General features: G+C 41.8%; 2 protein-coding genes across 2 annotated transcripts; both read right to left on the bottom strand.

The window, feature by feature from the left end:
- Positions 1–128: 128 nt before the first annotated feature.
- Positions 129–7331, bottom strand: LOC136686916 (opioid-binding protein/cell adhesion molecule-like). The gene is made up of 5 exons (XM_066661000.1): positions 7144–7331; positions 5122–5418; positions 4566–4916; positions 2246–2497; positions 129–809 (listed from the first exon to the last, which is right to left on the bottom strand). The coding sequence occupies exons 1-5, from the start codon at positions 7202–7204 to the stop codon at positions 622–624; spliced, it is 1149 nt and encodes a 382-aa protein (XP_066517097.1). The 5' UTR covers positions 7205–7331; the 3' UTR covers positions 129–621.
- A 2575-nt stretch (positions 7332–9906) lies between these two features.
- On the bottom strand, positions 9907–10892 carry sp6 (Sp6 transcription factor). The gene has a single exon (XM_066649910.1). It carries the CDS (start codon positions 10890–10892, stop codon positions 10017–10019), a length of 876 nt encoding a protein of 291 aa, XP_066506007.1. The 3' UTR covers positions 9907–10016.
- Positions 10893–13360: the final 2468 nt, after the last annotated feature.

Genomic DNA, 13360 nt, shown 5'->3' on the forward strand with positions numbered 1-13360 from the left:
TAAAGACAGTGTTATACTGTAGTTCAAGCTGTAAATTACAGTCACCAGACACAGTGGACAACATTTCACCTGCAATAAACTGAGACCAAACATGAAGCAGATCAACATTTTATTCACAAAATGTTTCACAAAAATAGATCAGTTCAGTTTAAACTTGAAGTAAAAATTAGTAGTTGATGAGCATAAGTCAGTGTTAGCATTAAGTGTTAGCATTTCCATAGTCTATGGGAAATGTCCTGGTGTTCGTGTGATGATTACAGGAGTGTGACTGTTAAAATGGTGCTTAAATATGGAGTGAATTTTGTGTCTAATCTTTTACAACAGCAAATAACAAAATCAAACAATATTCTTTTTTAAAAAAAAAGACATTTTAAAAATCAGTATGGTCTTTTGCTTCTGGAATCTTTCTTTGCCTCTGCTCCATTGTTTTGCTTCTGACTTTTGGAGCACTTTTGGAGGGAGCGTCTCAGTAGAATTTGTTCACCTTGAACCTCCACTGGTCACTGATTTTGGACTGACAGGTGCTCTGAGCCCTCCTCTGGGACAAAGCCACCAGCACCCAGCAGTTTTCAATTTGAGCAGATCTTAAAATGAACTCTGGTTTAGTGTGCATTGCATTAGCTAGAGCTGGTTGTGGTCCATGTCCCCATGAGCTACATTAGAGCTATGTTTGTGGTAATTCAGGCTCTTCAGGATATACTGACCCATGTGTGTGTGTCGGTAATATCTGCAAAAACAGGCACAGAGTACAATCACCAGAATCAACACAGCAGCCGCTGCACAGCTAGCGATGATAGGCAGGTAGTCCTCTGATGGAGACACAGAGATAAAGAGCATCACACAGTCAGTGTCGTTGTTCAGTAAAGATTAAAATATGATAGGGTTAGATTTAGGATAAACATATTGTACTTGTACATTTTATTTAAAGTCGTAACTTCAAATAAAAAAGGGAGTTAATGCCCAAAATGTTGTAGAAATATGCTTGTGATATATCATTGATTTTGTATGTAGTACATTTAATAACCTGATAAAAAAAAGGAAAAATCCAGAAAAAAATAGATATTTATTGAGGCAAATGATAAAATATTACATATCTGTGAGTGACAAAAAATATGTGAACCTTTAGGATTAACCAATAATTTATAGGTGAAATTAGAGTCAGGTGTTTTTTGTCAATGGGCTGAAGATCAGCTGTGAGTGGGTGCTCTGTTCATTTAAAGAATGGAGATCTATCAAAGTCTGACTTACACAACCCAATTTTTTCAAAAATTTTCCTTTATTTTGAAAGTTAAAAAATGTAATACATAAAAATATCAATAAAATTTTACAAGCATACTTATCTAGTTTTACATTTAATATATTGTACAGGGAGAAGCCAGCATGGGTACTGACTACAGTCTGCCTGACCCATAACACACAATCAACAGTGAAAAATATTTTTTGGGGAAGAGCATCAAGCAACGGTGCTGGAAATGTCTGTAGCTTCCAGCCTCATCCACATGTCTCTGGGCGTACGTTTATGATTCAGAGAGAGGCACAGTGAGGGTCTAAACTCTCTGCAAATGTGTGTGCGTGAATGTGAAAAAAACATTTCACTAAGATCAGTTAAAAACTGCCTTTTTACTCTCACTTTCACAAAGTGTAAAACATCTGCAGATCAGAGTTTACGAGTACGATACAGATTTCACGGCTTACACTACAATTTTGATTCTGGTGCAAAACTGAAGTGCAAACTTGTACTAGTGAATCTGAATGAAAGGAAACTATAAAAATGGAGGCAAAATTGAATCTGAATGAACTAAGGCCCCAAAAGTTCTCCTTCAAATCACAGTTTACAATGAGACACCTTTTGGCTTAAATCTAACTCCATAAAACCGTGTAAACCAATGTAACTCAAAAACCTACTTGTTTAAAGGAATATGGCAGAGTTTATTCATTCATTCATTGTCTGTAACCCTTATCCAGTTCAAGGTCGCAGTGGGTCCAGAGCCTACCCAGAATCACTGGGAGCAAGGCGGGAATATAGCGGGGTTCTCTTTGTGCAACGTTAAAGAAGATGTTGGTTCACTCCAATGAAGCTGCTCTGAGTGTAGAATAAAAACAGTTCTCTTTCATAAAGAAATATTCCTCTACATTCCTGAAAGTCAGTGTGAAACCCCTGAACACAGTCAGTAGGAGACTGTTCACAAACTTCAGGCCATGTGGTTTATGTGTGCTTAACAATCCGTGTGAGATTTACACTCACCTTCAACGAGGAGTGTCAGAGAGACAGAATCATTCCCTTGTTTGTTGGAGGCAAAGCAGACGTAGTGCCCCTGGTGCTCTTTCTGGACGTGGGCGATGACGAGGGTGGAGGTGTTTGTGAAGGTGGTGTTTTCAGGGGACAGCCAAATAATCTCAGCACTGGGATTAGCACCAGCTCTACATTCCAACTCCAGCCTGTCACCCTTCGTCCTGGACACTGTGCCCACAGTGGTGTTATATATGATGGGTTTATCTGTGGAAGAACAGAGAGAGAGAGAGAGAGAGAGAGAGAGAGAGGACCTTCAGACTGAGTTAATTACCATTAAAACGCAGGTCAATCATTTTCCTGCCGGTTGTAGGAAGTGAACCTGCACTTTCTGCTCCCCAAACTAACATTGGGTCATGACATCCCCACGTGGACCTACTTGAGAAAATAATCCTAGCTCTCCTTCAGAGAAGCTTTATGAATGTAGGGATTTTGAGCAACATTTTCAGGAACGCTAATTGAAGTTATGTAAAACTTAATTTTGGGAGTAGGACCATGCCCTGACTCCTCCCCTCAGCCCTGTATTCACCCTGGTGAATTTTTCTATATTCATCTCTCCACTGGGGGGGATGAGCTCTGAACTCTTTCCCAAAAACACCCAGTTCACTTCCCTGTTTCAGCCTTTATGGGTGTGGTCCATACTAGAAAAATAATATTACAGTTATGACTGCTAACAAGCCTTTACCATAACTTAAGATACTTTTTGTTACACTGTGTACGTGTATGTAAAACTCTAAACACAGCAACACCTCTACCTCACACAAGTCGCCAAATAGTTAATTTTCTGCATTAGTTCATTTTATTCATTAAATACCAAGTCTCTGCATTCACTAACTCTATCAGAACATGACAAACCATCCTCAGAATAGAGTCATTCTTTCAAAACACTGGCTCAGGTTTTATCCAAGAGGAACATAGAGTCAATCACAGGACAACAACTCTCAGAACTCTAACAGCTGATGGCGTCACAGAAACAGTATCACGTTCCATGTGTCAGTTCTACCAGCAAACAACAGACATCCACTGTTTTAGTATCAAATGTGTGCATTAGGTGAATGAATGATATTTACTATGTGGTACATTTTGTAAACAACTGAAATTTACCAAGATTCTGATTTTGTATAAAATAATGTCACATAAAATTCTACAAAAACTGATGTAGTGTTTGTATAAACAGCAAAAGAAAACAATTATACAAAAAGTAACCTTAAAGCTTCACAGTAAATAACAAAACAAACACAGAATAGTTGCTGTGCTGAGTCATTATGCAAACAAGTCAGAATCTCATGATTATCCGGATATTGACTTTATCATTTAAAAAAATATGATGATATTATAGTGAATGATACGATATGGCACAGTCCTACTAGGTGCAGTAAAATGTTTATAACTGTACACTCTAAGAAAAAAAGGTATGGCACAGGTACATTACTGTCACTAAAGCTACAAACAATGAAGTGTATCTTTAAAGGTACAGCAGTGGTGTTAAAGTCCAGTTGTGTTCCCTTAAGGTTCATTACATTCTCTTCTCCAGAAGGAGAGGGGGATCTCTGTAATCTTTCATTATACAACTGTGGAGAATAAAAGAACACAGTAAAAGCCCTGGACATGAAATGGGGCGAATGACATCAACACAACTTTAAAATCTACAGTTAATATAGACTGTGACACAATTATGTCTGTAACTAAACATATGGGATATTTACCCCTGAGGGTACCACCAAAGAGAGAACAAAAGGTACCACCACAGAAGTTTTCTTTTTCTCTCTCACTCTTTCTTTGCTTCTGTAGTTGTAGACCCACACTGACCACTCAGTCCAGAAAGCCCCTTTGGATGAGTATATTATTATACTATATTTATAATTGTGAAAATTAGGTTTTAATTTCTGTCACACTGTGTGCAAGCATTTGTAACAGAGTCAGGAAAGATCCACTCTGGGGTTTTTTTCTTTCTTTTTTGGTTTTGAGAAAGTTTGTTTGTGCAGACAATTAGAGTTTAGAAAATTTGACACAGATTGGACAAAGTCATGTTAGCGACTGTAAAAAAACTGTAACTAATGAGCTAATTAGGTTGATTCTAATGAGATTCTCACAGCAGACAAGGATAATGAAACTAATTCTGAGGGAAGTGTGGTTGTCCGATATCAGTTAACTGGCTAAATCCCTCGCAGCTCCATGAAGGACAGTCAGTACTGTCACAGGTAACAGTGAAGGTCTCAGTCTTGGCTCCACAGTGGTGCAGAGCTCTGTTTAATAGTGTGTGTGATATACTCACAGTGTACACTGATGTTCACCAGCTCTGAGGCTCCCTCCTCTGGATGCTGCAGGCCCTCCAGCGTCAGTAAAGTCTTACACTGATACTGAGCTCCATCTTTATCACGAGTGGCCTCGACTTCCAGCTCGTCCGTCACGTTCACACTGCCTTTCATGTCTCCAGAGATGGGTAAATTCCAAGGGTACATTGATGACTTTGAAATTTTAGTGTATATGCTCTCATCAAATCTTATCCACTGAACAGTAAGATTCTGCACTGGACCCACATTCAGAACACTGCATCTCAGCACCATCTTCTGACCTTCTGACCACTCGGCTCTCTCAGAGGTTATCATCACACTGTCTGGAGGCTCTGCAAACACAGATTACAGTGGAGGAGTTAAAGCAGTGAGGGAACAGTGGACAGTGATTGGACAGTGCAAAGTGAGAAGACAGGGAGTAGACAGTGAATGGAGAGTGGACAGTGAGGGGACGGGGGACAGTGAAGGGACAGTGTGTGGCAGTGAGGGGACAGGGGACAGTGGAGGAGGAGAGGCTGTTACAGTGTGGATACTCACTGTAGAGTGTGATCTTCAGATGTGCCTTGCACTGCTTTGACCCGTCTGCTGTTTTTACATTCACATAACAAAATATCTTGTTGTTGTTCACGTCCCACTGCGTGAGACTGGACACATTCCAAAACACAGAGGTGTCATTCACTTTGTTATTATCGCCCAGTGCAGCCTCCCACTTCACCTCATCATGGTCAGCTGTCACATTTATGGAGCAGGTCACTTTAGCAGGTTCTCCATACTTCACCAGCAGCGTCTCGGGGAAAAGAGTCAGAGGCTTTTTGAAAGGACACTCCTCTGTTACTGCAAACATAGAGCCAACATACCTTTAATCATGGTGTAGAAGAAAAGAATGGTACAGTGCCACAGTAAATATTTCACACAGACATTTCCATCAGCCTCCATCACATCTCCCACAGTCGCATGGCACTGTGGGAAAGTCCAGGATGGAGCATTGTTTATGTTTCCTCACTCCGCCCCGGTCGAAATCTCAGGAACATCCTGGGTTTTCATGTGAACAGTGAATAAGTGACATTCATTCAGGGACAACATTAAAGTAACACTGCTCTCACTGCGGATCAAGAAGTAAAATGGTGTCGACACAAACCAAAAACAGCAAACATTCAGCAGATCAGCAATAACAATGAAGATAATATTAACACCTTCTCAGAACACTTTTTGAACAAAAGGAGAGTCCAGTCTTGGTTTAAAGTGGAGGCAGAGGAGGCTTCAGTGATGTATAGAGGAGTGTGATCCACAGACTCAGAGCCAGGTCTGATCTCTAAACCTCAGTCGAGGAGAGGGAAAAGAAAAGCAGCAGCAGATTTTAGAGCTCAGAGAAACAGGAGCAGAGAAACTCCACCCTGATCCAGAGCCGATTCACACACTCACTGAAACACTCTGGAATAACAGTATATCAGATCCTGCTCTGACTCAGCTCACACCCCATGTTCCTGGATCTGGAGTTTCTCCCTTGTCTCGGTTTATGTTTAACATTGTGTTATTTTCCTGTAGTTTCTGAATACTGTGGATACTCTGTGGACCCGTGTCTCTCAGCAGGACAGTGCTCCTGTTTCTGAAAGAGTGAGTGTAGTTCATCAGTGACTTCAGAGCAAAACTAAACATCACACACGTCCTGTAGAGGACAGAGAGGGTAATCTGAGGCTGTGTCCCCTCTGTCCTTGGTGCATGTGCGGCTGTATCCTGTAGGAACTGTTGACAAATGTAACAGGTGGTGGTCACAGCTAGTTTCCCCATTAGCTAGTCCTCCTCCAGCCACACCATGCTGATGCTGAGAGGGTAGAGGAAGCTCAGCACACTTGGAGGAGAACAAAAACTGCTAATTCTGTTGGGATACACTGGTCTAAGTGGTTTGGGGGTGGGGAGGGGGGCAAATATGAAAAAAGTAACTTTTGGTTTTAAGGGTTGGTTTGGATCTGAAAAGTCTTATTAAGAGAAGTGTAAAGAGGCTGATGTGTGTTTTCAGAGCTGAATTTGGAACTGATTCAAACCCTTACATAACGTACCAACCACAGGCTGACACACACACACACACACACACACACACACAAAGAGAGTGGCGTGTATAGAGTGAACACTAAATTATTTTTCCATAACAGAATAAAAATTTGGGATAAAATACATGACTGTAATTTACAGACTGTAAACACAACAATAATTGTGAACAAAAAATAATGATGACTCATAACTCATTTATTTAAAAACACAAACATGAAATGGATTAAACATTTACTGCAGCCACTGAAATGGAACTTATTTATAACAAATCAGCTGAAATATCAAACTGCGAATGAGAGGTGTTCTTGGGGAGAAAGAAAGAACCAGAAGGAACTGCCCCAAAGGCTGGCACTACCTTGAGGAACTGCCCTAAATCCTGGAACTTCCCTAAAGACTGGCACCACCTTGAGGAACTGCCCTAAAGCCTGGAACTGCCTGGAGTAATTTATTAAAGTTTCCCTTTTGAAATTTAATGTGGAATTTTAGCGACGTTGGTCGATGTGTACTCACCTGTGTGTGTGTACTCCAGTCCCAGCACAAACAGAAACACAAAAAGAACAAACACATGCATCCTGAGCTACACACCTTCACACAACTCACACAATTACACACACAACCACACACACAACTACACACAATTACACACACTACACACAACTACAGACACAACACACTCCACACACAACTCCACACACAACCACACACACAACTACACACAATTACACACACTACACACAACTACAGACACAACACACTCCACACACAACTCCACACACAACTCCACACACAACTCCACACACTACACACAACTCCACACAACTCCTGCAGCGAAGTGAAAGTAACTGATTTTTAAATAAATCTACTCCAGAAAATTCCGTCCCCATACCGCCCCTTCCTTCCTTCTTATCTCATCAAAAACAGTTCCTGTGTGGAGATGAGGAGACAGAGAGAGAGATGGATAGAGAGAGAGAGAGAGAGAGAGAGTGTTTGTGTGTGTGTGTGTTTCTCTGTGTTTATACGAGTTGTTTCCTGTCAGTGTGTGTGTTTACATTATAATGTAATATAAAATTATGTAGGAGGAATGATGGAGAGTAACTCTTAATAAACTGAAGTTAAGATCTGTTGTGTAACAGGTTTTTCGTTGAGAATTACTGACGCCCAGTAAGAAGTATGATCTCTGTTCAGGTGCTGAGTGTCTCCCCTCCCTCCGACTGAGGGAGAGCAGTTAGTTTGTGTCTTAAACAAATCATCCGTGTAACAAAGTAACCTTAGAAAAACGGAACAATCCCATTCCCTATCACTTCACCACAGAAAATGTATTTAAGCGTCCACACCAGGGATAATCTGTATTTCTGGGACTGATGGTGAACCTGGGCGTCGGGCTCTTGTGCTGTAAAATACTATGGGACTCTGTCGGAGGGATGTGGGTGAGTGGATGATGTTTTAAAGCTGGGTGATTAACTTTGTTCATCTTTCACCTTTCTTCATATCACACTGCCAGACACTCCAAACCCACAGTGATGTCCACAGGAAGAAAAATGATCACATGGCGGTACCCCACCCATTCAGCCTACAATATTTAACTCTGTTACTCAGTTCCCATCATTATAGCCCTGCCAGTTCAACTTTTACAACATTAAACATTTCTGAATTTAAAAATCAGGTCAGCTGTCAAACAATTTTTATTTCCAGGAAAATCTTTACAAACAAAACAGAAATCTACATCACTCATAACTTGTAAATATTCAACACTAATGCTTAACAAGCTATAACACCACAATTAAAATAACTATTATAACTTAAAAGAGCTTTGTTTCCACAGGTGTGGAACACTGAACTAAATCAGGTTTGAACACAAAACTGAGAGAGATCTACAGGAAAAATTAGAAATCAATGCTTTACATTTTTATAAAAGATAAAATGATTAAAATAACAGCTCTGTTCTCATGTTTAAATCAGCTGCACAGGAAACAGGTCACAGCAGAGTATAAAGCTAGTATACTATTTTTCAGTGTACTGTTAATTTAGAAATGCCCCCTATGAGCAGAGACAGACAGTGCAGCTGGACTTCAGCTAATCCTATAAAATGCCCCTTGAGATTTTATTATTGTGCAGCTGTTTATTAATAAATTATGCTCAGAAAACAGAAATGTTAATCAGGACACAGTGCTGAAGATGTAAACCACAAAGAATTCTTCTGAAAATATTTTCTTCTTAATAATTACCTCAAGTTTACCTTAATTTTTCTAAATGACATGACATAGTTTGTGTGTGTGTATGTGTGTGTGTGTGTGTGTGTGTGTGTATAGTGTGTGTATTATTTATATATTTGTATTAACATAAACTTTCCTTTTGATCCAATGAAATGTGTTTATATAGTCCATTAATAAATAATTATTAAATAATACATAGTCTCTTGCACTTCAGTTAAGTGGAGATTTGTATTCAAACAATATTTAATTTCTATTTTTTTGTCTGTTTTAATAAATCTGCCTGTTTTTTGTAAAATTATTTTATTTATTTATTTATTTATTTATATATGTTCAAGTTTATATTCAGACAAACTGTTTTAGCTGCTCTGCAAAAACAGCTATAATGTAAACAGTGCTAACAGTGGATATTAGCCTCGCTAACCACCAGCACTAATTGTGATGTGGTAAACAGCTATTAGCTAATGTTAACGCATATCTAATGCTAACAGGAGCAGTAAGTTACACTAGTGTGTGTTTATCACATGCTAACAGTGCTAACAGCAGCAGGAATTTGACATATCTAGTGACCACATGATGGCAGAAGCATGGTCAGTAAGCGTTAATGTTAAATGTGATGCTAACAGCACTAACAATGCCCCAGTATACTATTTTGTGTTCATCATGGAGGGAGGGAGGGAGGGGGGGGGGCTAACAGTGCTAGCAGTGCTAAGAACAAATTTTGTTCAATATCTAGTGTTTACCAGATGCTAATAGTATATTGAATTAGTGTTAGTGTTGCCTAGTGTTAATTATGTGATACCTAAACCTAGTCATAACTAGATTAACAACATTGATGCTAACCGTAGTAGTCATCTGTGATTTCTGTTCTCTACCAGGTTATATGGAGGTTAACGACAGAAATAAATAGCAGGACCTAGTGTTAACTGTGTAAAAGTAACATTGTAACAGTAGTAATCATTGATCTCTTATGATAATGATATGATCATATCTAGCCCAGTCTATGTCAGGCTAACTGCGCTAATAGACACCAATTTCCAGTGTTGATGTGGTCCTCGGTGATGTCTGGTGATAACTAGTTACAGTTGTTTAAACAATGTTGCTACAGTGTTCAGTAACTGTGATGCTGACAGTCCGGTGCTAACATTAGCAGGAAGGTGATGTTTATCACAGTTAGCTGCTGTGTAGTGCTTCCTCCCCGGTGGTCTCTTCCTCACTCTTTAGACTTAGCTCATGTGCTCCTCCTGCCCCTGCTGTGTCCCCACCACCTCGCTGTTCTGGCCCACCCCCTCTTTCTTCGTTAGGTCGGCATGGCGACTCGTGGACCCTCATGTGCTTGGTGAGGTGGTCAGAACGCATGAAGACTCGGGGACAGACAGCGCAGCTGAAGCGCTTGGCGCCAGTGTGAGTTTGCAGGTGGCGCTGCAGCTCATCAGAGCGAGTGAACCGCTTGCCGCAGAAGAGCCAATTGCAGACAAAGGGTCGATCGCCACTGTGCCAGCGCAGGTGAGCCTTCAGGTGTGAGGTCTTGGCGTAGGCCTTGCCGCAGCCAGGGATATGGCAGTTGTGCAGGTGCTTTCGCTTATCCTCTTCACCACTAGGGGCTGCTGTTCCAAGTGACTCAGCATTGAGGCAGTTGGGGCAGCGACAGGCTGTCTGCCCTGGAGCTCTGCCAGAGCGACGTGGCGGTTTGGGTCGGACAGACCCAGAGCCACCGGCGCCCTCCTGTGGTTCCTCCAGGGAATAACTTGCTGCACCAGGTTGCAGGACCTCTGGAGCTAGGGGCTCCATCTTGAAGCCATCGGGGGGGAACATGGAGGAGGGGGGAAGGCAGCAGAGTTGTGGTTCTGGGCCATATGAACTGACAGACTGCTGTAGACCCATTGCTCCTTGGCCCATCCCCCCACTACCTCCCAGCCCTGACGCCCCCTGTAGGTCCATCCAGCCACCCCCAGCGCCACTGTGCAGATCCCACCACCCTGACACGCCCACTTCCTCTGGCCCACCAGGAGGAGCTGCGCGCAGCCACGGTTCGTATGGGTGTGCCATGCTGATGGGATAACGATCAGAGAAGCTACTGTTAACGACTGAAGTTTACAAACTTCTTCAGCACATCTCCGGATACTTGAACCTGGCTGAACAGAATCTGCTCCTACAGATGAAAAAAAAATCACAGTGTAAGAAACTCAACAGATAATATACACTTTACTAATGTATACCTCAGAACATCTCTGTGCCATTGAATGGTTTTATCTATTAGCACAGAGCTACAGATGTTACCAGGGAGATTTAAGGATGCAGTAAAAGTATCTAAGGCTACAGTAAGTCTGGTCTTCAGTATCAGATAAACACTTTCCTGTCAGTGTATCGTCCTGCACTTTGATGTGTAGCAGACCCTAGCCCTAACACTGACGTAGATCACCAACATGGTCAGCATCAGTAAGGTCACTATATGGATCCATGCTTAGCTAAGGAGCTAGCATAGCAGTTAGCATACTAGCTATCTCATGTGACATAAAGTATAAAAGCACAAATATAGTATAAAGTAATGATAAAGGTTGTTAATAATTACTGGGCACAATGCAGGAACACAGCCTGGAGGTGGTGCCAGTCCTTCACAAGGTGACACACACTCACATATTCACTCACACACTCACATCTACAGACACTTTTGAGTCTCCAATCCACATACCAACGTGTTTTTGGACTGTGAGAGAAAACCAGAGGACACAGGGAGAATACACCACACTCCTCACAGACAGTCACCCAGAGCGGGACTCAAACCCACAACCTCCAGGACCCTGGAGCTGTGACAGAGACACTACCTGCTGCCCCTACCGTGCTGCCCAATATCAATAATAATAGAGATAAAATAAGAACAATGCACACATCCATCATGATCTGCTGAAGTGTGGAGGCCTTGTGATGAGTGTTTCACTGCTTTTGCTGTGTAGAGACACACTGCACCCTGCTGGTGTGATGATCTGGGGAGCCATTGTATATGACAGTGTGTCACCCCTAGCAGTGATACAAGGGGCACTAACAGAGATATGTAGGACTCCCTGCACCACATGTCCCCCTCAGGGCAGGACACACACACACACACACACACACACACACAGTATAGTGTTTCTCTGGAATGTCTCAGACTAATGTTAACACTTCCAGAGCATCTGTCACCAGATTTATCACCAATTGACTGTTTACGGGACCAGCTGGGACCCCACCTCTGGCAACCTACTCCTGTATAGGATCTACAGGCCCAGCTGCAGCATCGGGGGAAGATGTGCTGCCGACCGTATCTCATCTCTCATCCAGACTAGACACCCACCAGGAGACTACAGCCTCCTTTCATCTGAACAGTTTTCCTCAGTAATCTCATCTTCTCACTCACTTTGTAATAACTCACTTATGTCATTATTACAGTCACAAAGTTTAATTCCTTTCCAATAACAATGTAACAATGTAATTTTTTGCAGTGAATGTATAACCGAAATTTTAATTTTGTCCATGAAATTTGTCTGCAATATTGTAATGTAATTTACGAATAAACCCTGGTGTATCAGAACAGCAAAAGAGGAGGGATTATAACCGATGTTGAACATGTTCAGTTGCATTTTTTTGTTCATCACCCCCTGGTGGGCAGAGCAGAGAATTACCACATAAATTAATACAAAATAAAACATTTTTTTTCACAAACACTTAAAAACAAATGCACTTGCTGAGAGTAGTGTTCCGCACTGAAGATGGCAACTGTGGTTCTCACAGCCCCCACCCCCACCCCCATCCTCCACCCTAAACACATCAACTGGAGAGGCATATAAACAAGTATGAACACGAACAAACTGCCAGGTACTTCCCACAGAGACAGAGAGAGACAAGGGGGGTGGAGGGTGAGATAGAGAGAGATGGGGGAAGAGAGAGAAAGAGAGAAGGAGAAAGACAGAATGAGAAAGAGAAAGGTAGCAAGAGAGATGGGGAAGAGAGAGATTGGGAGAGAGAGAGAGAGAGAGAGAGAGAAAGAGAGAGAAAAGAGAAGGATAGCAAGAGAGAGAGAGAGAGAGATGGCTAGCAAGAGAGATGGGAAAAGAGGGAGAGAGATGGGAAGAGAGAGAGAGAGAGAGAAAAGAGAAGGATAGCAAGAGAGAGAGAGAGAGATGCTAGCAAGAGAGATGGGAAAAGAGGGAGAGAGATGGGAAGAGAGAGAGAGAGAGAGAGAGAGAGAGAGAGAGAGAGAGAGAGAGAGAGAGAGAGAAGGATGGGAACGAGTGAGGAATGTTTACAGTGCGAGTGTTTATAGGTTGTAGGCGGAAGACGTCTGGCAGCTGTGAAGAGCTGTTGACAGCTGTGGCCCTGCCTACCAGGTGTGTGTGTGTGAGTGTGTGAACCTGTCTTGATGCCCCTGTGAGGACCAAATGTCTTCATACTCACAGCTTGACATGTCCTTTGTTAGAGTTATTGAGAATGTACTGTTTTCTCTGTAAACTGTTCATAAGGAAGACATACATGTGGTGAAT

This window comes from Hoplias malabaricus, chromosome 2 (assembly GCF_029633855.1).
Source record: "Hoplias malabaricus isolate fHopMal1 chromosome 2, fHopMal1.hap1, whole genome shotgun sequence".
In the NCBI taxonomy this organism is placed as follows: Eukaryota; Metazoa; Chordata; class Actinopteri; order Characiformes; family Erythrinidae; genus Hoplias; species Hoplias malabaricus.